This window comes from Brachycentrus maculatus, unplaced genomic scaffold (assembly GCF_059751285.1).
Source record: "Brachycentrus maculatus isolate JH-2025_06_01 unplaced genomic scaffold, ASM5975128v1 h1tg000683l, whole genome shotgun sequence".
NCBI classification, from domain to species: Eukaryota; Metazoa; Arthropoda; class Insecta; order Trichoptera; family Brachycentridae; genus Brachycentrus; species Brachycentrus maculatus.
In genome coordinates this window covers 31,349-59,313 of record NW_028281415.1, presented here as the reverse complement: position 1 = coordinate 59,313, position 27,965 = coordinate 31,349, and the positions used below count along the sequence as shown (strand labels likewise).

At 31.0% G+C, this 27,965-nt stretch overlaps 2 protein-coding genes across 4 annotated transcripts in view; both read left to right on the top strand.

Moving 5' to 3' along the window:
* LOC148300626 (cytochrome P450 9e2-like) overlaps positions 1 to 27,965 on the top strand; it is a 229,083-nt gene that overhangs the window by 169,786 nt on the left and 31,332 nt on the right. The window lies entirely within an intron of this gene.
* LOC148300628 (sodium-independent sulfate anion transporter-like) lies at positions 84 to 27,933 on the top strand. 2 transcript variants are annotated; one of them, XM_088274518.1, is made up of 12 exons: positions 84 to 663; positions 16,718 to 16,865; positions 18,342 to 18,477; positions 19,954 to 20,062; positions 21,209 to 21,410; positions 24,431 to 24,651; positions 24,982 to 25,162; positions 25,665 to 25,829; positions 26,265 to 26,426; positions 26,566 to 26,706; positions 27,121 to 27,266; positions 27,524 to 27,933. In XM_088274518.1, exons 2-12 carry the CDS (start codon positions 16,742 to 16,744, stop codon positions 27,881 to 27,883), a joined length of 1,947 nt encoding a protein of 648 aa, XP_088130644.1. In that variant the 5' UTR covers positions 84 to 663; positions 16,718 to 16,741; the 3' UTR covers positions 27,884 to 27,933. The 2 variants fall into 2 exon arrangements, with proteins under 2 accessions (XP_088130644.1, XP_088130643.1); XM_088274517.1 differs by having other exon boundaries at positions 16,713 to 16,865.

The window sequence follows — 27,965 nt, the reverse complement described above, 5'->3', positions numbered from 1 at the left end:
GAACTGGGCCTGCGTCATATTCGAAAGCACGTGCTTTTACCTCCGTTCGTATGAAAAGCGGCAAGCTGCCGGCAAGACAGTTTAGTTTATTTTGTGCCTTACGTCGCGAGTGAGCTACGCGAGAATCGTTCCACGCGAATCTCGATCATAATATATATTTTTCCAAACGGGTTATAATATCATTTTCCCATCCGTTTATTTTAAAGTGAAAAATAACACAAACCATTTCGAACTTTCTGGCAATCGAACGATCTTAATTTGAATTTATTTCGATCAATCAGCGATCGGCATTATTTTGTCTACGCGGCACAAACGAAAAACGTTTCAATATCTTTGGGTTCTTTTTTTAAATAATATTTGAATAAAATTGACAGTTCATGAAGTCTTCATTTGTCATAATTTATTTCTAAATATTTTTGTACGAATGATCAGAAATGGATGTAATTATTGTGCGCCCCGACTTAAATCATCCGTGAAATAAAATAAAATAAACATTCGAGCTTACGATACTAATAATAAATTAAATCGATTTGAAATTTTGAGTGTTACTGACATTTTCGATTAAAATACTCGTAAAAATAAAATATTGTGACGAGCGAAATCTCAAGTTTAGTGTTAATATCTCAAGAAGTAAATAACGCAACATCACTTCAAACAATTTAGGTAAGTGTATATCGCGTGAATAAATTCACGATAAATTCTCTAAGAAAAAAAGTTAATATGTTTAAACTAATGTAATTTAAATGCAATACAGTCATCCTAGTGCTCAATGAATGCTTTAATTTTTTAGTGACGAAAGTACCAATTTTAATTTTAAAAAAAGTAAATAAATATTTAATCCTGAAAGTAGGTACCTTCTACATAAATTTGATCTTTGATCGTACAAAATTTTTTGAATGCCGAATATATTTTGGTAAAATTTCAAACAAATCGCGACGCCATTTTTAGAATTCATCATTTAAAAAATATAAGAAAAATAAACATAATAAAAAAAAAATCCAGCATTAAAATAATATCAACTCCAAAATCCAAATTACGAAAAAAGGTTATGCATAAGAAAGTTAGAATTATTTGTTTGGAATGTTGAATTAATAAACATATATAATAATGTGATGTACGGAATTCTAGCTTAAATTAACTATAATTTGGATATTTCCCTATTCGGATAACATTGTCGATTCTAATTTTTTTTCTAAAATCTCCTTAAAAAATAATAAAAATCATGATTTAAAAAAAAATAGTGCATTTATAGTACAATTATTTTTAAATTTCCAGCGTTGATAATCATCTTTCGACGAAACCAGTTATCAGTTATCTTACTATTTAATTATAATTATTAGTGTAGATTACGGATAAACAATTATCACACATACACAATCTTTTTGCAATTAAGATTGAGTAAATAATAAGTTGTTAAAATATATCTTTATGAAAAATGTTTGCAATATCCCTCGTATAATAATAAATGAAAATGGTATTTTCTTAAATTTCTTAAAATGGTGGAAAAATAATAGTCAACCAATGCTAAATAAAATCCTAGTCTCAACTCTATTTCTTTAATCCGTTCGTAAACAATCGACTTCGGATTGTAATATTTTTTTAAAATAAACAATAAAATTCTTTTTTATTCTGGCTCCTGTCCTCCATTCTTTGAAGATAAAATTCTAGGGTGATATGATTACATGAATATTGGAGTGAAAAATCACTTTATTTATTCTGATTCCCCTGGGAATCAAAACCGGGACCTCTAGCACGGCAACTAATCGCATTAAATACCTTAAATGTTTTAATAATATATTAATCCTTTTTTACTAGCACCATATCTTCCCGTTTTGGATTGTAAACTAGTAAATAGGCATATAGATCATTCAGGGCGTGAAAAAACTGTAACAGCGTTACTGTATATAAAATACTGTATATATAAAATACATACCTACTGTATATAAAATAAATTATCTTAGTAAATTTATGAAAAAGAAGATTAATTTATACCAAAAAATGAAATATCAACATTATCCTTAGGCTCGTGAAAATAGTACAATATAAAATTGATTTCAAATATTTATTAGAATTTAAAATAAATTATCTTCATTAATTTAAGAAAATGTAGATAAAAAATGTAAATTTGTACAAAAAATATTTAAACAAGATTTTGCGTAAGTAACTCGTAACTCCGAATGTGTTGCATACAAATGTCGTCCTTTCCTCTCCACTCAAAATTTTGTAATCCTGAAAAATAAAACAGGTTTTCGGGAACCTGACCATATAAGAGGCTGCAAGGATACGTTACTGACATTTTTAGTAGCAGAGATTTTATCTTTTTTGATGCGTCGTATAGACGTATTCAAATAATATCAGTTATACATGTTTGTTAAAAATTAAAACATGTTTTTATAAAACCGTGTTAAATATTTCCTCGTACCGACGTTTCGGCCACCATTACAAGGGTCATCTTCAGGCGCACTATTGTATAATGTCAAAAAGTCAAATTTGCAATTTATTGTTTAACCATAGAATGTTATGGAATGTTACGAAACCCATGGTTATTACCTATCACCGTAAAATGTACGTTCTCATTTGATATGTAACATAGTTTATTACATCAAAAAAGTATTTGATTGAATAAATATACATATTCTGCATTGGCCAGTTTTCAGTTTCACTTTGTCTCTCCGAAAAAGATTTAACCTTATAGATTGCCACTCTCTGCAATCTTCCCTACTGGTGATATGGTAACCAGTTAGATTTGAGAGTTGAAAATTTTCACCAATCCTGCCTTCATCATTATTTTTCGTGTGAATTATCGTTGATATAAATGCAACCCTATTCGTTACGTTTGACTAGATTTCTAACGAAAAGAAGTATAAATTTTAAAAACTCTATTATTCCTGCCCTCTATATTTTATTCCGTTTGAGGAACGTCAGTTTGACGGTGAGTTTCGTTGAATTGCTTTTAATCTGGGTAAATATGATATCTTTTGACTTATACAATTTAAAAAAAAAACAATAAATATAAATATTCTCCTCGTCCTTTACTATGTAATTGATGCCTGTATTCGTGCGTGGTTTTTATACAAAAAATTGTTTTGGTATAAATTAGTTTTCAGATCCAATTTCCATAATTTTACATACTCATCTCAAAATTTAATACACCAAAAAATCTGCCATTTTTTTGGCAATACAAACTTGTATAAAAATGACCGTCAATATCTGTAATGGCTGTCATAAATGCAGCCATTTATCCTAAAGAAGGTATTTATTGATATGTTTTTCATATTATGTAGGAACATAAAAATAATAAATATATCCATTATCTAATTTGGAACTAAAATATGAATTACTTTATCTATATATCCAATTAGCCGTAAAAATATATTTTGTGAAATACACCAACGACATTATATGTGATAATGCTGTAGGTGCTAGTATCATGTAGAAATTTCGCAGGCGAAGGATGTTTTTTACGATATACTTGTATATTAATGAAATTAAACAGGTATTTTCTGAGTGAACTGAGACAATATTGTTACGTATTATCAACGTACGTAACCACTTTCAACTTTGCAGACCTTTCCTGCGATCTGTTGTGTCAATCTTTAAGATTTCTACCGAACTTATCTAGCTGTTTTATTTGCAATTCATCAAAAATATAGGAGGAAAAAACACAAAGTGTAATATATATTTTTACTGCAACACTTTGTACATTATCGTTGTTTTAGAGCAGTGGTCTCCAAACTCAATAAGGATGTGAGCTACTTTCAGAAATTGAACTTGTCTGGTGCTATACACATTCCCTCTTTTTAGTTTTTTATTATTATTTTTTATCATCGGCCTTTATCGTACCTACCATACATAATATTTTTATATAAGTTTAAATAAATTAGAGCATTTTTATATATTTAATTATAAATTTAATATCCTACACGAGCTACCGAAAAAGCATCGGCCAGCTACCGGTAGCTCACGAGCTACCGTGTGGCGATCACTGTTTTAGAGCAATAACTCATTATCAAAATAGTGACTAAGATCTTACTATTGACAACATTTTTCCCATTCTTTTTTAAATTTTGTATTCGCGTTTTATTTTATTATCATAGCCATAAACCGTACTGGAGGTCCCAGGTTCGATTCCCAGGAGTGGTGAAAATAAATATTAGTGATTTTACACTGTGATATTTATTTAATATTACCCTGGACTGGTCCCTGAACCGCAGGAGTGATCACCTTGCTTTTGTGTAAGTAACGATCAAGATAACACTGAATCAATATGATGCGGTGCCCTATGCACCATAGGGTGCGGATATCTCGAATTCTCGGTTCGAACCCACTCTACCACAATTTGATACCTATTTCTAATAATGAGCCGCTTCGGCTCGTGGAAATAGTATGAAATTGAAATATTTTTGTAAAAAATAAAAACACAAATATTTCTCTTTTGAAACAAAAAAAAAACTTATGCACAATGTAATGTAATTTTTGGTTGGTTGGAAGATATTGCTTTTTAACAATATCTCCCGCCAATATAATATATAATATAATCCCGCCAAAGTACTTATTTATTTTCTTTACATGAAAATTAAAGAAATTAAAAATAATGTCATTTCCTTAGTGCACATTTCTACTTCCCACATATACGAATATAGTATTACAAATGACATCTTCTAACTGCTGGCTGGTAGTCACATTGTAAGGTTGAACGCGTACATGAATGTGTATATTTGTTTATTAAATTATTCAATTTCTGAAGAAATATTTTCACATGATGATCACCCATATTAATAAGCGTTGCAAGCGTATTGCAGGTGTTTAGCTAATAAATGCTATTTATTTATTAGTTTGTACAATACTAAATTTAAATGCACACACTATGGATGTAAGCATTTATTTATTTGCATTTTCACCAAGGCTCTTGAAAATGCTCAGAAAAACAAATAAAATAAATTAATTATAAGTATTATTTTATTATCTTTGATTATTTATTTATTAATGATTTTTATCATAATTTTTAATGATGTGTGTTTACAAAAAAATATTATAATAATAAAACAGTTGTTTATATAAGTCCACTTTTTGAGAACTACAGATGTCTTCATCAATAGGTGAAAACAGTTTGTATAATAAACAACATACAAACATGAACTGTATTTGGAAAAAAATATAAATACAACATATTATGATTTTTATTGTTTACCCTTACACCAAATCGCGAATGGTGAAAAAAGAACAGAAAAGATTTTTTTGGTTATTTTTTATTTATTTGATAATTGCATGAAATAAAGCAACTCGAACATAGACAGTAAATCCATTCACATGCAGGAAAAAGGAATAAAAATTAAAAAGTTAAAGCCTAAGTAGGGTCACGTTAAGGGTAATAATAAGCGAGTTGCATAAGCCGTAACTTGGAGTCACTTGGGTTATTCCATAAAAAAACGAGAGAGAACAAATATCGTTGGAAATTATGACAGTTACTTTTATGCCGGCGAAATATCAATCAACGAAATAAATTATGCATTTCATTCGCGTTTAAAGTCTTGAATACGTACATACTTATTAATTAAACTGAAATAACATATTTACTTTGGTAGACTGAATGACTCTCTGAATGCCTGATGAGCCAAATAAAAAAACGGAAGGAAGTTACTGTTTAACCTTCACACTCGAAGTTTTTCGCTACTGATAACAGTTAACACATTAAAATTCTTCTACATCCTCAGGCGCAGGGGGCAACGTCTTCCGAAAGACCTTCTGATAAAGGAGTATTATTTGACAATCGATGAAACGTAATCGATGTCAAATTATCGCGAAACGTGAAGCGAATACGTTCAGAGAGAGAATCAATAATGTAACATTATACCGGTAGTGTTTTTTAATTGCGGAAATTCAATGTACCCATCCAAAATTGAAATAAAATTAAACGATTTTGAAAAAAACGTGTCTGTGGAATTTGCGCGTTTAGATATCTCTGTCACATTAGTAAATATATACTTGTTAAAGGATTAAAAATTATGAGCAGTGCGAACAAAAAAATGAAAAAGATTTTAATCCCACGTCACTAGTTTTGATGGGAAGCGATTTTTAAGGATTTATTTGGATCGTGTCATCGCATCTTAAAACATTATGATCCGATGAGAAACGAAAATAATGAATAAAAATAGTAGTTTTAAGAAAGTTAAATATTTAATATTTAAATTTTTTGTTTAATATTTTGACCCATCTCGTAAGATAGGTTTGCATTTGACCAAGCTTATTCAAGATTTTAAAAAAAAATCAGAAAATGTTATTAAAATGAATTATTATAATGAATTATTATTGTGAATTATTAGCTTTATTTTTTTTATAAAAAAGATAAATATTTGTGTTTTTTAATATTTACAAAAATACTTCAATTTCATACTATTTCTGTGAGCCTAAGCGGCTCATTATTAGAAATAGGTATCAAATTGTAGTAGAGTGGGTTTAAACCGAGAAACTCTGACTCAAGAGTCCGCGACACTAACCACGGGACCACAACCCGACACATTTGGTACGAGTACTCCTTAGGATCCTAGAAGTGTCTCCTTTAAAGTAACTTTAAACTCACTTGAGTGTCCGCTCCCCCTTCCAATCAATTGTATCCCTGTCGGTGTTTTTTTTCCACAAAACGGTTAGAGCTAAATGAAAACGGTCCAGATAGGATGATAACCAGTAAATTATTAAAAATCACCAGTAAAATTGAACCCAAGCTGTATGGGTTCAGCATTTAATTTTTAGCAAGTTAAAATATAGCATAAAGCCATGTATTGGATAAGTATATCTTAACCGAAAATGTTCAATTTTACCAAAATTATTTTTGAACTATTTTATTGGTGTAACGTGACTAGGCAATTTTCTTCATAATCTTTAATCGATCGTTTTAATATGCTTCCTTATCTGTATAATTTTCATATTAATATGTCAGTATGTGCCAATTTTGTAAAAGTTCAGATGATTAAATATTAATAATAATTATTATGCACTTTTTTGTAAAGGTTTTCAAAAATGCATTTTTTCATTGTGGAATTTAATGTTATCCTTAGAAATTCTTGAAAAAAATCTCGGTTCGATAAAAAGGTGTGCCTTTTTCATTGCGAGAAAACTATATAGGCTAGGTACATAAAATATGTTTGTCGAGTATAAAAACATTATTTATGTTTTGATTGTACGATTATCTATGTGAAATTCCACGCGGATTCGCAAAATCAAATAATTGCCGGAACATGTTTTTTTTTAGTTAATATGTGCCCAGATCAATAAAGTCCGGCATTAATGTAAAAAAAACAATAGTTTATTGCCGGCGATTCTTAAGATTAAGATTTGGTATACAATTAGTTTTATGATAGATCGTAAATACTCAACAATGGGATGGTATTTTATTCAAAGTTTTAATTGTTTGTACTTATATGTCCTATATGGTATTTTAAATAAACGTATCGATGTGAGAAATATCTGTGCAAGTTTCAATGAAATCTGGTGTCATAATAAAATTCTTCTAACCCTTATCCGTACCCTATGGTGCATAGGGCACTGCATCGTTTTGACGCAGTGTTATTTTGATCTTCGCTTATATGAAGGCAAGGTGATCTCTCCTGCGTTTCAGGGATCAGTCTAGGGTAATATTAAATAAATATTAGCGTGTAAAATCACTAATATTATTTCCCCCCCCTGAGAATCGAACCCGGGACCTACAGCACGGTAAAAAAACACGCTAAATACGGGAATAAAAACAGGATTAAAATCAGCATAATTTCAAGTTTTTCAAACCTCTTGAAAATGTGCTTCATATTTATGAAAGTGTTTATGAAAAAAACAGACGGGTGTTATCGATTACGCAAAAATTTCCATCATGATTAACGATTGCTTTCCACGAAATGTGGCGAATTTTCCTCTGTTTCCCCGATACGTAGAACTGTGTAGGTTTCAGTTGTCATGCCGCACCCCTTGAACTAGCTCGTGCTAAACACTCCCCAGTTTACCAGCAAACAACATTATTTTTATTATTTGTTCGTCCCATGGCCATTGGAGAAATTTCGTTAGAAGGTGACATTTTGAATGCCACCTAATCAAATATCGTAAATAATCTGTCATGTCTTACTTCATTCTGACTAACTTTCCAGGAGAGCGTAAAAACATCAATTATTTATTTACTATTAAACAATATTACAAACAGAAAGCCACGCAATATTTTCAATGACTAATAGTTGGAATTACTCATGTTGGGACTGTTTTTGAATACAATAAAGTACCTACATAAATAAAAAATAACGAAAAGAATAGAAAAAATATAGGAATAGTATTTTTTAAATGGTGATCAAGCATATATAGCAAGGATGGGGGTAAAAACACAATATTACATTGCTATGCTTTAATTTTTTACCTACCCTAGAATACGTAGAAACTGCTTAGAAATATAATATACAGCTAAAAAGGGGTAAAAAGGATCATAGAGCACAGAAAAACAAGAAAACGACTTCAGAAAACAATTTAAAACAAAGCAAACATAAATAAAGCAAAGACGAAGTGAAAAAAGTAATAAAATTGGATATAATCTAAACTAAATTAAACTAAGGTAATCTTTCTAACGTTAAGGTAAACCACAGAATTAATTTACTCGATAAATTCTGCGAAAGATACATTCAGCCTTGACTTTCAATAAAGTTGAGTTTTCAGTTGATGATCTTTCAAACACTTCTTTCGTTTTATCTCGACTTTTGTTATAGATATTTTATTTTCAATGCCAAGTGAAGCGAATTATTGGTAATAACTCATTGAATGGAACGAACATAAATTATTTTTTGTTTTTCTCTGAATTTATTTATTTCACGAGAGCACGTGAAGTAAGTAATAGGTAGGTACCTTGTATTAAGTAACCATACAAAAAGGTACAAAAGCATACAGTACAATGACTTCTTTATTGTTTTGCAACAACGTTTACGTAATAATGATCATTTATATTAGAATGCCGCGGCCTTGTTCTTGACATTGCATCAATGGATCAATTTCATAATGTGTTATTATTGGCTAATAAATTAATATAAAAAATAACAAGACTATCGGTAACATTCTTATTGAAATCTGTAGAAAAAAAGGGAGATATAAAGGTTTAAACTTAAGATATTTGAATAAGACGTAAAACGGACACCGCTATACGTCATCAAATTTTACGTCATCGGGTGTGTTATGGGGCGTATCCCAAAATGTCTCTGCTTTATAGAGCTATAATAGTAGTAGTGTGGATTGTTTGTTTACCACTACACTACCATTTGTGTTATATATATGAACGGGGGTGAAAGGGTGGACCACAGCATCAACAAATAGAGCCGCCAATAATTTAGCAATGTCATTAACATTAAAATGAGTCCATCGTTTCTGTGACGTCATTCATTACCAACATTTGAAAACAACGTATTTACGAAAGCGAATTTTCCAAAAGAAAATGAATGAAAATATTGATTATATCGACTCATATAAACACAAAACGAGTCTAATACAATCCTTACAGGTTGATTATGGTAAATTAGATAATCCTCCAGTCTGCAAATGATCCATTGTATTATCTTACGGTCTTACGTAAAATAAAAAGTATGTAATGTTTATGACAGACGCCCTGCCGTAGATGGTAGACGCTCGTCTGGGAAACTGTCAAACACACGCGATTCCTGTTTAAATTGCGGAAATTGACAATACAATGACAGATCTAAGACACGTGACTTATCAGAAGTTGAATTCATTATTTATCCGGTTCTTTGCAATTTATTTAATACTTTTCCTTTTCACTGAAATACAAATGATTTATTTGTGTAACTGTCCAAAGAGTTGGTTACAATTTTGGCGAATGAAGATTTTTTTTAAATAACCGTTAGTTAGCGGGGAAACAAATGAAGTTTGAGAAACATTGTTTTATACTATTCTCGTAACTAATAAATGGTACTTACATACATTTTCTTCTTATCTATAGAGAATTTCATACAAAAAGCTTATCGATTATAATATTTCGGGGATGCTACTTATGATGTTGATATTCTCTTTTTCCTACATACTATTCCCTCTCCATTTCTGTTCCCATATGATAGTAATCTAAAATTCTGAAGTCCTTTATTTACGTCACCCGTATCTCTTTAAAAATTTACTCCTAGATGACCTTGCTTTCATTAAGATAATGATCAATTTAACACTGTATCGACGCGGTGTCCTATGCACCATTGGATATAGACAAGAGCCACAAAATGATGAAATACATGATAAGTTTACAGACATTGCCAAATTTACAAAATGAAACCGATTTATTCAGTTGAATTTATAATTTTATTTTTAGCTTTAAAATCGCGCATAGCATTATAAATATTTGTTTTTTTTTTTAATATATATCACATAATCTTAATAAAGTTTAACGAAAAGCAAATAAAAAAATACTTGTTTTACAAGGTGAAAGATAATATGACTTTTACCTTGATCTAAAATCGGCAACTTTACAATGAACATTTTTAATAACCTCACCAATCACACCCACTTAAATTAAGGAGGTCTGATAATATGTCAACTTTGGAAAAACAAAATAAGTATAAAGACATTTACTTTATTTATAGTAAACACGGAATTTTCAGTGATCGAAGTGGTAAATTTATGTGTTAGCATTAGTTGTAATTCAATTTTGGTACGATGATCTGCGTCGCAACTAACAATAAAACCATTACCGCAGAAAAACAGTTGAGAACCATCCGACAAAAAATACGATAAAAAGCGTTTAGGAGTTAATAACATTATAATAGGCACTTAATAATTATAACGGGCAACACTTAAGCCTACAATCAAACGCTCATTGCTTGATATTATGTTGTTAGACGCACATCAATATATTATGTTACATTATACGTTTGAAACTATGATTAAGTTTTTTTTTCCTACACCATTGTTGTAAATCGTATAATTCATTTACACAGATACATATAATGAACGTTTTTTTGCAGCTTTCAGTTTCTATCAAATAAATAGTAAGCATGCCACATTTTATTATTGTTTTTTCATCTTATTATGAATACGTTTCTTTTTACATTTTTATTTATTTCTATTACCTTAATACTAATACATAACTAATACTAAGGGTTCTCAGATACCTAAATGTAAAGATTTTATCCAAATTAGTTCATATTATTATATGTTTTCTATTTGCGTAGTTCTGTTTAATAGAGATAAAAGAAACGATTGATTTTTAACTCAGTAAATAACTAACATTTAAAAAATGTATCCCTCTGGAACAAATTTTTTCCCTCTTTTTAGTACCGGTAACGCGAGTAAAACGATATTTTTACACAATTAATATTGGTCAGGAATAATAAAATTTTTATTTGCACAAATAAAAAAACAAACTCTCAAATAAATGTTAATTTAATGAAGAAAATAAAGTGTTGTTTGTAAATTATTACTTTTTGTCGTTGAAAATTTTGTTAAGCATAACTAAATCGGTTACCTTTAACCGATTTACGGTTACCTTTATATCGATTTTAAGCGCATGGGATGCATCCCATGTGCTTGAAATCTCTGAATGACGGTAATTTACTAGAAAAATTATGTTTTGAAATGAATGAGCTTACGGATGCATGAGGTGATCATCTTTTAAATATTTTTTTTGTGTGGAATTTTCGTTGCAAGGTCAAATTTCTAACTAGAAGACAAAGCGACAATAAGCCAATTGACGAAGTTAATAGTTTATTTTACAATAAGTCAGTATCTACAATATTCTAAGAACAATGCTTTCTTTCTAAACAATCATCTCATTTTGTTTGGGTGCTAAAATAAATTTTATGCCATAAACATACGTAGTAATTAATCAAACGATATTTAGACGTCATAGTTATGTTTACCGTTTGATGTTTGACAAAATGACAAAGTCAATGACAGCCATCGATTGAACCGGTGCAATTAGCGACGACTATCCACTTCACACTCCACCGGACTCATTACACATTGCAGATAAGTTGACTCATATCGCCCGACACGCGATAACACTCGAGAGCGTCTACCATTAATCATTAATTTTCCACATCATTTTGATTTTCAGTTGTAAACAAGGCTTCTGGATCTCCAAACATGTGGATAGCTCTGATTAACCCTTCAATGTCCGGCTTCTTTTGTTATTGGTGAAAAAGTCATTCTACGAGTGGTTCAGTACCTAGAAGTGATTGTTATTTTAATAAATCTAATAAAAAAACATAAATACATTCATATGATGATGTATATATTTATAAGGACTTTCTGAAATATAATGTGGCCAGACAGACTGTGGTAGGACACTGCGCCGATACACTATTGGGATACGTATAAGGGCTGGAAGAACAAATACAAATATTGCATTTATTTCTTCCGTCACTTCTTCAGACGTGATTTATTAATTTAATGTGTACCTAACTAAATTATTATAGTGCACAATTCTTGAGTGCATCGCTAGCTGCTTGGGATTGATGAAATAAGAAATTATTTTTGAACGTTTTTATTATGTGTTGACTAATAAGTAGTGTACATACACGCATACATCTGATGTAACATTTTTGGTCCTCTGCGACCAGAAATGTCTTTAATTTAGTTAATCAGTGATCATTGTAGGGTTAAATATGTCATATTTACAGGTCTGGTGTTGTTTTGTTCTCAGTTGATAAAATGTCGCAATTTTCGAGCAAACATTATAATAATCTCAATGCTGTGCAAACAGAGTATACCCTTGGCAGACAGGCTGTTGTAAACATTCCTCCTATATTCTGTCTTCAATCGCATTCAGTGTTCTTATCTCCGGCAGTATCTCTCGCTTTCATCATTATTTTCCGATCAAGGTGACAAGAATAACAATGACTCGTTTACAAGTTCACGGTTTTCGCGGGACCTCGATTCCTTTTTCCAAGTATGTATCGCAGTTCGCTTTATCTCAATACAGTAAAACCTCGATATAACGGACCTTTATTTAACTAACTTCGGATATATCGAACAAAAAATCTGGTCTAAGGTAAAAAACTTAAAAACGTCATGTCAATATTATACATATTTAAATTGAAGTGTCGCCGCTATACAGGCTATAAAGTTAAAAGGGTAATATCCCATCTCGACGATCTAATAATATTTATTGACTATTCGTCAGATAGCGAAGTTCAACTTTATTACACGCGTTTTCCTAATTTTAGTAGTAAATTTTAAAAAAAACGGCAAAATTCAAAAGTACAAACAAAACTTGATTCCTTTTTCAAAGCAGGATTAACGAAAGCAAGCGCGTCGATATCAAACAGCAATGTCACTTTACGACGAGTGTTCGAAGACGTAAATAGAATTTTGTTTGTGTTTTGTATTGTTTATTTATATCTAAATACAGTGCTCATATTTTTATATATATATTAACTATATTTTAATCTTATTTAAAAAAAAACAGACTCTCGACTTTAACGGATCCCCTTCCTCCCCAATTAGTCCGTAATATCGAGGTTTTACTGTACTGTTAAGTGTCTACTTAATCTGACTACGCAAAGCCGACACTTCAACTACAGCATCTGTTAAAATTAATATGATCACAGTACTTGGTCATTGTGCAAAATCATTATATGGTAGTCTCGCATTCATTACAAAATTACATCTTTTTTACGCCATAGTATTTTTTGCGGGGAAGCCGCAACAAAGCTACTGTCGTATATTTGACGGGTACCAATTAAATCTCATTTAATACCCCACTTAGTATTATGAAATTGAATAAACAAAAAATGGTATGTAGGCACTTGTATATTATTGCTGTTTTTTTATACTTGGTAATACACGCGCTATTAAGGTTGTTTAAAAACTGATTTGTAGATCATTAAGTCAGTTTTTGTTTGTTTTTTTTTTTATACAGGAATTTGTATAAACAAAAAATTACACGATCCGGTATCGTTTAGCACGTCATACGAATACAGTAGAACCCCTCTCGTCCGCCATCAGGCTAGATCGCCATTCCTCGTACTAACTGACCATAACTGACTTTTTTTTCTAGGTATTTTTGTACTATACGAGAATGCAATGCTACCTTAATTTTTTAAGTGGTATGTTTGAATTATTGTATTGCTCTTTTACAATAATAATAACAGCTTTTGTACGGTTTATCGCCATGTTTTAAATGTAGAGAAGAATACGATGATTGTTAATTTTACTGTTAATGCGTTTCTAATAATCCGATCTTTTTTGCGTTCCACCCCCGTCTAAAATGTGAGGGATTAGAGGGCTTCTACCTACTATTAAGGCCCAGCATTCGTTAAGTCGCATTCATTCCACCGGAGACCATCGGAGAGGTCACGTGTCTTTTCACGCCCGATTTAAAAAAAATCATGTACATATATTGGATATTTTTTTATCTTTTAGAATATGTATATGTATACACAAAAAATATTTTTATAATTTTTTTTAACTCCTTACCTTTCAATAACTCATTCTTTTTCAAAACCATATAATTATTTCGAATAAAAACTTATTTTTTCCATACAACGGTGTTTGAAGAAAAAAATCATTTACGTAAAATGCTACCCAGATTTACAGAAAATTGAGTTGCGACTAATGAAATGCTGGGCCTTAATATGACTTTTGTGATATTATGCTGAAAGCTTTGTTTTGTCAAAAGGTTTCAATGAATTTCGTATATTTTTAAAGTCGTGATTTAAATGGTTTATTTAATTATTTTGAGAGGTTATTACGGTACGTAAAATTATTATTTGTTCCGCTTTAAAGCTTAATTTTACAGTTAGAGTATCAGACGGGTCAGTGGATAGTCACCCGATTAAATAAGAGGAGACCTCAGGTTCAAATCCTGGAGCAAACGGGTTATTTATTAGATTTGATTGCTATGAGCAATAACTGTCATTGTATTGATAATGACTATTATTTATAATTAAAAAATACCGTTTATAGATTTTTTTTATCATTACGCCTATCCAAGTGAGACTAAACAGTTCATAGTTCATAAGTATATCAGTATTTCAAATAAGAAAAACCATTAATTAATTTACTAACTCAGAGATAAAAAAAATGTAAATAAATAAACGGAGATTCTATTATCTGCCGAACAATAAAACAGTAAAAAATATTTATTTTAGAGACATACTCGTACATAAGTCTTATTGTCTTACTTATCGTGTTTATACAATATTTAAAAAAAACATGTCAACAACTTAAAGATTCATGTTTTATTTCTACGAGACCATGAGTCTTTTGATGAGTTGAAGCAAAGTAAATGAAATCTTGTTTTGTTTTGACATTTCTTGCTGGAGCTTTTTGAATAACCTAACGTCCAAGTGACTCTGAAATCTAGCTATGGCTTATGCAACACCGCTTATCATGACCCTACTTAGGCTTCAACTTTTTATGTTTTATAGCCTATGCCTACTCGTGAGTGGATTTACTCTTTATGTTTAAAGTTACAATAATTTCATGTAATTCATCAGTGAAAATTCTAGGCAAAAACACTCGCTAGGAGCTGAATTTTATAAAATAGCACAACTATATACTATGCCGTCTTTTGTCGTTGTTAAATTTCTACTAGTTTAAAATTGATGACCATGTTTTTATGCATATTTTTACAGGTGTATACAGTTTTATAAAACTACCCCGTTACAATAGTAATTTCAATACAATTTGCACCCGACGCGAAAGTGTTAAATAGTCATTTCAAATGGAAAAAATATGTTTTCAGATTGGCATGATTGTCTTGCAAGAAATTCTTTATACGACAAAAAAAGCAAAGGGCACAAGTATTTTAACTTTCAATAGTTTAATAGTTATTTTTATCATATGTCGATATCCGATACTCAAACTAAATCAAAGATTGATTAATCGTTTCGGCAGTCACTTTGAATATCTCCATTTTTTATTGTACTTTTACTTGGTAGATCTTGGTAAATCTATTGTGGCGCGTGTTTCGATACCTTGAATATTATTATCGGATGCAGTTACGGAGTTTGATAATGATGTCGATTACATCGAAACGCGTGCCTAGATTTATCTTTATTCTTTTTTTATCTTCATTCTTTTTTAATAATAGATTTTTAAAAAAGAATGAAGATGATTGAAATAGTATAAATAAAAAAAGTACGATAAGACAAGTCTCGAGAATTCAAATCAAAGAAGTGAAAACATTTTTACCTAAAATATAATTTTATTGATACAATTTATTTATTTTAAAACAAATTATTTATTTATTTAAACCTCATGTACAGAAAAGAAATATGCACATTGGCGGGCTTATGGAAAGGCAATTTCTTCCAACCAATAAAAAACAGACTAGTTATATTGGTCAAAACGTTTGATACCTTATATAGCTGTTTGGAATCAGAAGGTAGATATTACTTGAACATTGAAATGAACATGAATTACAAATTGATGATAATAAGGGAGGCAAAGTAATTAGAGAGTTTAGGAAAGGAGGTAGAAGAGAAGGAAAAACTGAGGGAGGAGGTTTGATGGACAGTTTGGATTCTAATGATAGATAGTAATATCTCAGACGTTTCTTAAGAGTTATTAGAGAAGGTGCATTTTTTACGAGGAGATGTATTTCATTCCATAGTATTACATACATAAGAGTAAAATATATAATATTCCCGGTGACTAATTTTCTTATTACTCATTTTAGAATTAAAGTTTACATGGTTAGGTAGGTACCAAAAATAACAAAATTAATAAATGAATTCTTATTTTTCTAGCCCAGAGCATCATTGCAGTTCAGTTGAAGATGGTGATGAAGGGAAACAGCTCCCCTTTGGGGGACTATTCGAACGGGGGCTTCAGCGGCTCCACGCAGTCCGTGGGCCCGCAGGAGGTGCACGGGGGCCTGCAGGGGAGCAACGAATTAATATGTGAGTATCTAAAATATATTATACATGATTCATTTTGACATCTCAAGATAGACGAACAAGAATATGGAAGTCTAGACATTTAAAGGGCTTGCGACCGTCAAAGGCTGGTTTAAGTGTACACTTTACACACGTGTAACATTCACCAATTCTACCCATGATTGACAAGCACACTGCTCAAATTCTCGAAACTTCTAGATATATTGATCAAACTTGCAAAACAGTATGCGCGAGTTCACAATAGCCATCTATGGTGGTATGAGGAAAGCTTTTATTAAGCAGAGACTCTTTTCATTTGTATGTGAGATCCGAATCCTGGATTATATTCACATGTTTGAGAAACGCTTTGAAAACTTATTTTTTTATTATTATTTTGGCTTACAATTTGACCAGTTAATTTATTTACAACATTTTAAGTGTGTCTAAGCGTGTGGATTTTTTTTTTCATAATCTGTTTTGCTCGTTATGAGAGGTACCACTGTATTTGTTAAATTACTCGATAAGAAATTATTTTTGCGCAGTATCATAAAATACTCCAATCATATAACACGTATTTATATTATAATATAAACACGGGTCATTCGAAGTCCATTAGAAAGACACGTAGTGTCGTTGATTTAAGCATATATCTCTTGTAAAGTTTATCAAAACTGAGATTATTACGTGGTTTTCCATTGTCAACGACGCCATTTTAATCAAAGGTTAAGCATATTGCCTGATAAAAGGCGCATCGAACCGTTAAAAAAAATTACTGAACTCATTATTTTTATAATCTAAATTATGTTATGTTACATCATAATTTAATTTTTAAGACGATAGTGGTAAAATATAACTACCAAACGATTTTTTATTTTATTTAATAATATCCCTCACAAATTTATTATTAACAACATAGAAAAATAACGTGATATTTCCGTATCACAATAATCTAAAATGATTACGAACTAGTAATTATGAATTACCGTTTTTCTTAAATATAAATTTAATATTTATTTCAAATTACTTATTGCTTCAGACTAAAAATCGTCTGTGGTCATTTCTTTATCAAAATATAATAATGACTTCCCTGATAATAGAGTAATTGTGTTATTCCTTTAAGTGTAAAAAATTAATAATGTAGGCAGTTACTTTAAATTGTGAAGGTTTAGCAAATTTTTGTCACATTTTAAAACTGCTTCAAAAAAATATTATGTCGATATTGACATTGTACTTATAAGTGCTATTTTTCTATTGTAACTTTTTGCTGACAGTTTTAATCGCTTTGCAGCCGCCATCATCAAGCCTTTTCTTATATTTTTTCAGTCTATACAATACCCGTTTTGTGTATTTGACATAAAGAGTAGTGTTTTTCTAATACGGTTTTTTTTTTTAAATTGATAAAAATCATTTCAGTAATCAGTGACTCTGTAATCCAAATGGATTACAGAGTCACTGATTTTTGATATTTTAGATTAACGAGTGATTTGTTTTGTTGACCAGTGACCGACGATGGTTCCAGTATGTCGTGGAAGGAGTCCATGAAATCCGTAATACCCTGGACGAGAGAAAAGGCTCAGAAGTTCTTCACCAAGAAAACACTTTATAAAAGACTACCCATTCTCACCTGGTTACCTAAGTAAGTATAATTTTCAAAAATATATGTTGACTTTTTTTTAAATTCTTATATTTGGTATTTTATTTTACATATCGCTCACTCCTTTCAACAACGTCATATATCAAAAATCGTTAATTTTCAGTTGTGCATGTTTTCGTAATGCTCAGTAAATGTTTTATATCCCAGCAAAAGCGGCATATTTTTAATTTAATATTTACCCGCTACAGGGCAGAAATTGTTGTTTTTGCATTTTGAAGAAAAGATTTTTTTATAATTTTTTTAAATATCCTAAATATTTTTTAAATGGAGAAAAAACATTCAGGTTTTACCTAACAAGATGTGTTGCACAGTAAAAAGTTCAATAAGTGGCTTGATATTTATTTTTAATACATGGTATTATATTTTTAAACTTTAAAAACGATCTCCTGAAAAATCAAGTTTTATGATACAAATATGATGTTGTTATATATTGTGTCATATATGAACTGATATATTACTTATTATAATATTTTTTAACAAACAATTTGTATACTACTAGCAAAAGGAATACTCAATAAATTTACAACATGTCAAAATATTAAACTGTAATAATATATAAGAAAAAACTTTTATGTACCTATGTTTTAAAAAATAAATTAAAGTGTCTCCGCTGTCTACACCAGGGATGGAAAGTCTGTGCCACTTATAACAAAAGCAGATCTTTTTATTTATTGTGAAACCCATTTAACGCTTATATTACCTACTCCTTACTTCATATCTGTATCATCTCAATGTATAATTATAATTTCAAAGCATCAAACCATCTGTGCATTATCTGTGATAAGGATCCCAGAGATATTTTTGGCACTGTACAGCTAAATATTGAAAGACCTATAAGATTCTCATGGACCCTTATCATATGTAATGGTGTATAGGACATTGCATTGGAATGACATGGTGTTAACTTGATTGTGAATGACATGGGATAAGGTAAACTGAGAAGCGTAATACAAATCAAATATTTGAGTAAAAAAAAATTACATTAATTTCTAATGTGGATAGTGATTAAAATGCAAAACATTTAATGTATACATCTAATAAACGAAAACAGAAATATGACTATGATAATGTAGATTAATATGACAAGGAATAAAAACAATTATGCATCCAATTGGTGGTGTTCAAAATCAATCTGACGATAAGACAAACATAAATTTCTCCATTACGATAAGGGTCTGCATAGCTTAGGGGTTAAAGCACCTGTCTGGATATCAAAGGATACATGTTCGAATCATATTTATATTGTCATAACAATTATTTCCCTTCCTTTGTTAAAATCACTTAATATTTATATCGATCATCGCCAGAAATACAGCCCAAGACCTTGCGCATGAAAGCCAAATATCCTTGCCACTACACTACAGAGCTCAATATTATTGCGCTCCCTTAAGATTAAACCTTAAATAATAATTTTAGTATTTTTATTATTTAAAATAATAATGAATTCTTTTATTTCAGATATAATTCTGAGTATGCGGTGGGAGATCTTATAGCAGGAGTCACGGTCGGCTTGACAGTGATCCCCCAGTCTTTGGCATACGCTAACATCGCCGGAGTACCTGCTCAAGTAAGCACTATATTTAATTTGTTTATATTTAAATGTCTCATTTATTTCACATGTATTATTCATTTGTCCTGGCAATGTCATGTGCACTGGATCGAAAACAAATTTTGTTTTTTTTTTGCTTCACTCTCAGATGTTTAGATGACCTTTTCTGAGTTGTGAATACATTGTCTAACTTGACGTAGGTACCTATTTACTAAGATAAGTAATATGTTGAATTTTAAATTACAAACTAATTAATCATTATGCCGTTTCGATTCTCTTATCAAGAGATATAATATATAGCCTGAAAATGGTGTTAAAACGAGGATGTGTAATCATACATGAGGTAAAAATCTGGAGAATTTACTTCAATTTTAGAACATTCTGAATGGAATATTCAATGGCTTGTTTCTTTTAAATAATACATTGAAACACCTTTTGACCCATCAAATACTTGAAGCGTCACACGATACATGAATTACAATCTCAGTTCACTAGCTTAATGATATTGTCCCCTTAAAAAAACATCCATAAAACATGTACGTATTGATTCCATCAAACAGGTATATCCTTTTTTTACAGTAGCTATTGAAGCATACTTGATTTTTTGTTTGTTGAATCGAGTAGTTTTTAGATAATGTTTATTTATGAACAAGTTATATAAAAAAATATGACGATGCAATATTTGAAAGAATTGTATCAGTTTGAGTTTTGTATTAAGACCCCTGGTAGTCGATTAGAGTGAATATAAAACTGATTTAATAAGAATTAAAAGTCCCAAACATTTTTATTAACTGGTTTTGCATATTAGTGGACACATTGCTGAACAGTTTTACTTCTAATGCATAGTTCTTAAGTTTTATAGTTCTTAGGTTATGAAACGTGGTTAAGTCTATTCTCTTATAGGGTTACTTCATTCATCCTGATAGTTTGGGACATATCATTGTTATTAACAGTAGTATACCAAAATCATGACCCAGAAAATCTCTTATTTGTCAAACGCCACTTGTGTCATTATGGGCATGGACGATAGTCAACTGATAACAAGCAAAAAAACAGCCAAACTTTAATTTTCAATAATTGAAAATAAACAGCACCATATTACTATCTAGTACAATCTTACATCTGAGTTATGTCTCACTATATGTTATATTTTATATTTTACAGCACGGTCTGTATGGATCCTTCCTCGGTGCCTTTGTGTACATTTTCCTGGGAAGCTGCAAGGATGTTCCCATGGGACCAACAGCTATCGCTTCCCTCATGACGTACCAGACTGTTGGAAGTAAAGGATTCGGAATTGAACACGCTATTCTTCTCACATTCATGGCCGGGCTCATCGAACTTCTCATGGGAGTTCTCGGTTTAGGTAAGCCATTTTAAATATGACTTTACTTAATATCAACATATTAGCTAATATTTTTACATGTTAATATGCAAAACTGTGGTAAACTCCCATTCATTATGGGAAGGGCAAATATTACCAACTGGTGCAAGTATGTATTTGCAATTACTTTAGTTTTAACAGCTGGTTGTCAGCATTCTGTGTTAAATTTTATGCTTAGTTTTAATAACATTTCAGATTTATTACTGTTTATATAATAATGAAGTATTCCAAAGCAGTCAATCATTTGAATAAATCTGTGAAATATGATAATGTAACTACTAATGCCATCTAGGATCCTGAATACTAAATAAATCATGTTGATCACACATATTTAACATTACAAAAAAATGTGATTTAGTAATTACATTATAGTTAATGAATATAAAAGCTAGATTCATATCTGTGCACCGATTTTAATTCCTCTTTTCTTTGGACCAGCTTTTGAATCTCCTTTAGGACATGACATTCACATTAAAAGTTATTTTGAAAATAATTTTTCTTGGCATATATCTGTCTTCATTGATGTTTAATATTAAATCATCATGTTACCATAATCTTTTTTTTAAATGAGGTATTATACCGCCACCAAGTCTCCAATATTGTTTAATTTCTTAAATATTACATTAATTGAAACAATTGATAAAATCTATATACGTGCTTGGTCTCCTCTTGTTCAAGTAATTTATGAAAGGTAACAAAAATTTGAAAGTCATAATATGTTTGATTAATGTAATTTATGAAAGGTAACAAAAATTTTAGTCATAATATATTTGATTTGTGCTAATATTTTTTTGACAATCCCTTGGCTCGGTAGAAATAACATAGGCATATATGTGAAGGTACATTACATCACAGTAATAATGGGCATTGAACAAGTTTTCCACTCAGAGTGTCGGCAGACTGGACAATATAGACAAAGGTCAATGAATAGTTAACTGCAGGAGAAGGCGACATCACATGACTTGACAAACATGTGACTTACTCAATAAAAGTTTGTTCCATTATAATAGTCGATTTAATCATGTAAATATTCCTGTTCATGTTAAATAAAATTTGCATATGAATTCAATAGGACGTAACAAATAAATATAGTGATAGATGACAAAAAACTATCAGTAAAAATAGTTTATACAAAAAATAAAATGATAAACTTTTTTAGGGGAGTTTGACATATGCATTAATGCCAAGTTACATGGATCCATCATGAATCATCTATGTGATTTTGTGTTGAAGCAGGCAAAGTAGATTCCACATGACTTTGATTTAAATATTGTTTTATCAATGATTATTTATTTGTTAGTTACCTATAGATAAATAGAAAATGAGAAATGTCTATGCAGTTAAATTACTAAACGCATATGCAATTCCAATTGCCCCAGCTATTTTTACTCTTCTCCTTTTCTACTTCTATAGTAAGTACCCTCTATTCCTTCTCTGTTCCCTTTTCCATATTGTAATTGTTTTTCACCCTGATTTCCTTCATTTACATAATCTGCAACCCACCAAATTCATTCCACTCCTACATCCATGAGTCTGGAGCACAGGACTGATTATCTTGCTTTAACAATTAAGTGAAAATCACATTGATTTGGCGCGGTGCTCTATCATCAATAAATAATGCATAATCAAGTAAATAATTAGATATTGGTACCATCAACCAAGCTAGGATACAAAATGCCAAACCCTCTTCTAGTGAAATGGAAGGCCTGTTGGCCACAGTCAACAGTCCGGCTTCTCCTGAGGAGTGCAACGTGGTTTGCTCCACCAATGAGCAAACGCTGAGAAGTTCCTGATTGGTCCACACTAGTTTATCCTTCCTGTTCCTAACACAGATTAAAATAAAACACGTTCTTATCCAGAAGAAACAAAATTCCACTAATTGATCTATTATAAACCTTGTACATAATAAGCAAGGTAAATAATAAATACAGCTTCCATTTAAAAAATAAATCAATATTATTTTGGCAGAACATATATGTATTATGAAGACGTCTAGCCTTGAGTAATAGTTACATAGTCACATATTATAAAATATTGGATGTATTAATTCTTCACTCGTGCAGAGCTTTCAACCTTTGATCATTGTAATAAAACATGTATTAAAGCGCCATTGTTAACAATACAATCAGCATCCATCATATTATTTCTGTATGTGTGATTTATAGCAATTGAAGTTGTCACCAACAATCAATATCCATCTGGATTAATTAAAATAAACACTTTAAATGATGATAACATTCGCCATACTAAAAGTTGTTTTGCAAAAAAGGAATAGCAAATTTATTATGAAGTTAAGAGTTTGAATACGAAATGAGATCTGTAATAAAATAGTATGTTTTATTGAATATATCTGCGAAATGTGTGCATACAAATGATTGTTTATAAAGACCTTGGTAATCTAGGCTAGTAAAAGGAATATCATTTCTTACGTAGAGCCATAAATTTGTAAAATTGTCATACTTTAAAAAAAAATTATTACATATTGTAAGTATAAGAGCACAGGGCACAGTGATAAGTATGGATATATGTACATATATGGAATACTTAGGAAAATAATTATTAGTATGAGTATGATTATAAAAAGGTATGGGTATGGCATCCCAAATGTCCTTGCCATTACTGCTAGTGAGCTTTTCTCACCTGGTTTTACTCCTACATTTTCCTTATCCTACATATCAGTATAGTCCTCCACCCTGAGCTCCATTATTTATGTCCCACTAAATATAATCCTCTCCTGGATGCAAGAATCTCGATCAAAGGACTGATCAGTTTGCTTTAATTTAATTTATGATAAAGTTAACACTGCTTTGATTTCATGCAGTACCCTATACACCTTCCGAATGTCAATTGGGATCAAATATTAAATAAATAAGTAGACACGTTTTGGAATTTGTCCCATTAAGTAATCTTGCTGAAATTAGTTTTAAAAAAATTTGATCTCATAAGAAATATCTAACCGCTTTCTTTTCACATCCTCTAATTTATCATATTTTATCTTCCAGGATTTTTGATAGACTTTGTATCCGGCCCCGTGTCTTCGGGCTTCACATCAGCAGTGGCCCTCATCATCCTGACATCGCAAATGAAGGATATCCTGTGCATCAAGGTGAAAGGATCCACCTTCCTCCAGCAGTGGGTGTCCATATTTTCCGAGATTCACAACACGCAGCCATGGGACGTAGTTCTGGGAATATGCTGCATTGTTGTACTATTGCTCATTCGGGTAAAAACAAAATACTAATATTCCCTCTTCCAAGATAAAGCATTAGATATTGATATAGTAAATTCCACAGCATTCCTATACATTAATTTATTTTCTGCCAGCTTCTTTATGGTCTGCAAGTCAGTCCAGTGTTCTATACAATTATAGGACCCTTGCCTGAATAAGTTCAGTTATTTTTCACAGAATTTGAATGACAATAAATAGGTTTATTTCATGAGCCGAATCTTGGCGAAGACAGCGATAAAAAAAGTCTGTTCAAGTTCAAGTATTCCTATCAAATATTATTTCAATCTTCACAATTCAATCTTTGACTTCTCATTCTCATTTCAGGTGATAGGAAATGTCAAAATTGGACCCGCCGAGGATGAACTAAAAACTACTAACCACAAAGTCATCAATAAGACACTGTGGATCTTTGGGGCTGTGAGGAATGCTTTTGTGGTCATCATCTGTGGACTTATTGGTTATTCCTTTACTTTCGATGGGAGTGAACCACCAATGAAACTCATCGGTAAGATATATTCTTAGCGAAACATACTGTTGTGTTTTATGACGTTATTTAGTCCTTATTGTAAACTTACCATGTAACATGTTTATGACACTCTTTGAAACTAGTATTATAACCATTCCTTGAGGTAGTTTTTGTAAAAATATACCATAATATAATATGTATATAGATTGTAGCAATCGTTGCCTGGTTGCATATGTATTTGTTCATTTTAAACCCAAATATATTTTAACTTGATTTATTTGATCAAAATTAATTAGAGAAAAAACCTTAAGCACTTTTTTTCTAAATGATCTAAGGAGCACAAATATGCATTGACCTGATTACCTTGCTTTCATGTATTTAACACAACGTCAATCTGATGCAATGCTCTATGCACCATTAGGTGTGAGTAAGGGTTTAGAAGGAAAAGTAGAAATTTTTCATTAAAAAAATCCGAAGTGTGTTTTCTTAGTTTTTTATAGATGTGAGGAGTAAGTTTTGTGTAATATTAAAACATTTTCAGGTTACATTCCCCCCGGCCTTCCTGAGTTAAAGCCACCAGCGTTCAGTTACACCCAGGGAAACTCAACATTCGGCTTTATTGACATGTGCTCTGATCTTGGCTCCGGACTGATTGTAGTTCCTCTCATAGCTCTGCTGGAGAATATTGCCATTTGCAAAGCTTTTGGTGAGTTAGTCATTTTAATATAATATTTTTTCAGTATTAACCGCTTAAAGTATTTAATTGTTTATTAATTAACACGTAAAAAACATGAATTTGAGATACGTGAATGACAATGCGGGTCAAATTGTGTACATGTGAATGTGAGGTACATACAATGTACTTTCACTTTGTTTATAGCAAAAAAACCTTTATTTTTGTTGCTATAAATGGAATTTGAATATCCTCAAAATTTCATCTACCGGATGTATAAAATTAACTAATTTAAAAATGTCAAACTGTAGCTATTCCTTAAAGGCTTATAAAAATTCATTTGTATACAGGATAAAATCAGCTTAAGTATATTTATGTAAATGAGTAAAAATGTGTTTGATATTTGTTGTTCTGATGAAAATACTTCATGACAAATGAAAATAAATTCTATTATTTTCTCATTTTCAGCTAATGGGAAGACGGTGGATGCAACCCAAGAACTTCTGGCTATGGGCGTGAGCAACATCGGCAGTTCCTTTGTGCAGGCGTATCCCTCCACAGGATCTGTGGCCCGTGCAGCCGTCAACCATGCTTCGGGAGTTAAGACTCCTATGGGCGGACTTTATACAGGTTAGTATTAATATAAAAACATATAATTGCCATAAAATGAGATCAAATACTATATTCTAAAACTTTGTTTATTTTGAGATTTTACGGACTTCATTACATACATAAAATATGTTATAAATAACAACTGATTTGTTTCCAGGGTTCTTGGTGCTTCTGTCACTCTTGTTCTTTACACCATACTTTGCCTACATTCCAAAGTCCTCGCTGGCTGCAGTCATTATCGCAGCTGTGATCTTCATGGTGGAAGTTCACGTTGTCAAACCTATGTGGAGATCTAAAAGTTAGTGGTTTTTGTTATTTATCATTCAAATAAAGTAAAGAAATCCAAAAGAGCTAGTGATCGATTAGATTCATCCCATAATCTAATAAAAAATAGTACATTATACTTCTCAATAGTTTTTTTTTCCATGTGCATATTGCATTGAGTTCCATTTTCAAATAGAGTACTCAAATTCAACCAAAAAGTAAAGCCAAATTGTATACACAAAAAAATGTAAACAGATGTCAGCAAAAGTTTATTCTTTAGAAAAAATAAGTAATCATTTCATTTAAATAATAGAGTAATGCATGAAAATGCCTAAAGAACGAATAAATAAAGAAGGTTATAGTAAAATCCATAGAGGATTGTAGGAAAGTGTTTTCCACAGTGTTATAATCTCAATGAATTTTACTCACAGATTACGTTTATTTTCAGAATCTGATTTGATCCCTGGTATTGGTACATTCATCTTCTGCTTGGTTCTGCCTCTGGAGGTGGGAATCCTGCTTGGTATCGGCGTTAATGTCGTCTTTATTCTTTATCACGCTGCACGACCCAAGTTATCCGTGGAAACACTTACCGTAAGTAAATTTTACATGTCACCACTGAAAAATATATTTTTAGTTTTACCTTATATCTAAAATAGGTACTAAAATATCTTTTCAAAATTAAATTTGTTTATAGTTGACAGATGTATTTTTTTATTTTATTTATCTATTTGTAAGGTACATTGAGTTAACAATACATTTGTTTGCATTAGGTAAAGAACATTTTAAAGTAATTTTCAAATTATCTTTTTTACAGATGACCATAATTTATGATGATTAATTTTTTTCAGAGTCGCGCTGGAGACCAGTATCTGATGCTAACACCAGATCGCTGCCTAATCTTCCCTTCAGTCCATTACGTCCGTCGTCTGGTCACCAAGTATTCCATGCGCCAGTCCCTTCCTGTGGTGATTGACTGCACACACATATATGGTGCCGACTACACAGCTGCGAGGGTCATCGAGTCTTTAACTGCCGACTTCAAAGCCAGGGGACAACCGCTATTTTTCTACAACTTGAAATCCAGTGTTTGCAATACGTTTGAAGGACTTAGTCCGACAGAATTCATAGTATTTTATGATTTTGATGACATTGACCGGCTCTTAAAGGAAAGCTCATGCTATAAACCAAAAGATATTAATATTGTGTGAAACACATTCAGATAAATTCTACGAATATTAAAAAAAAAAAAAAAAAAACAGATTCAATGAAAAAAAATATTCATCAAATAGC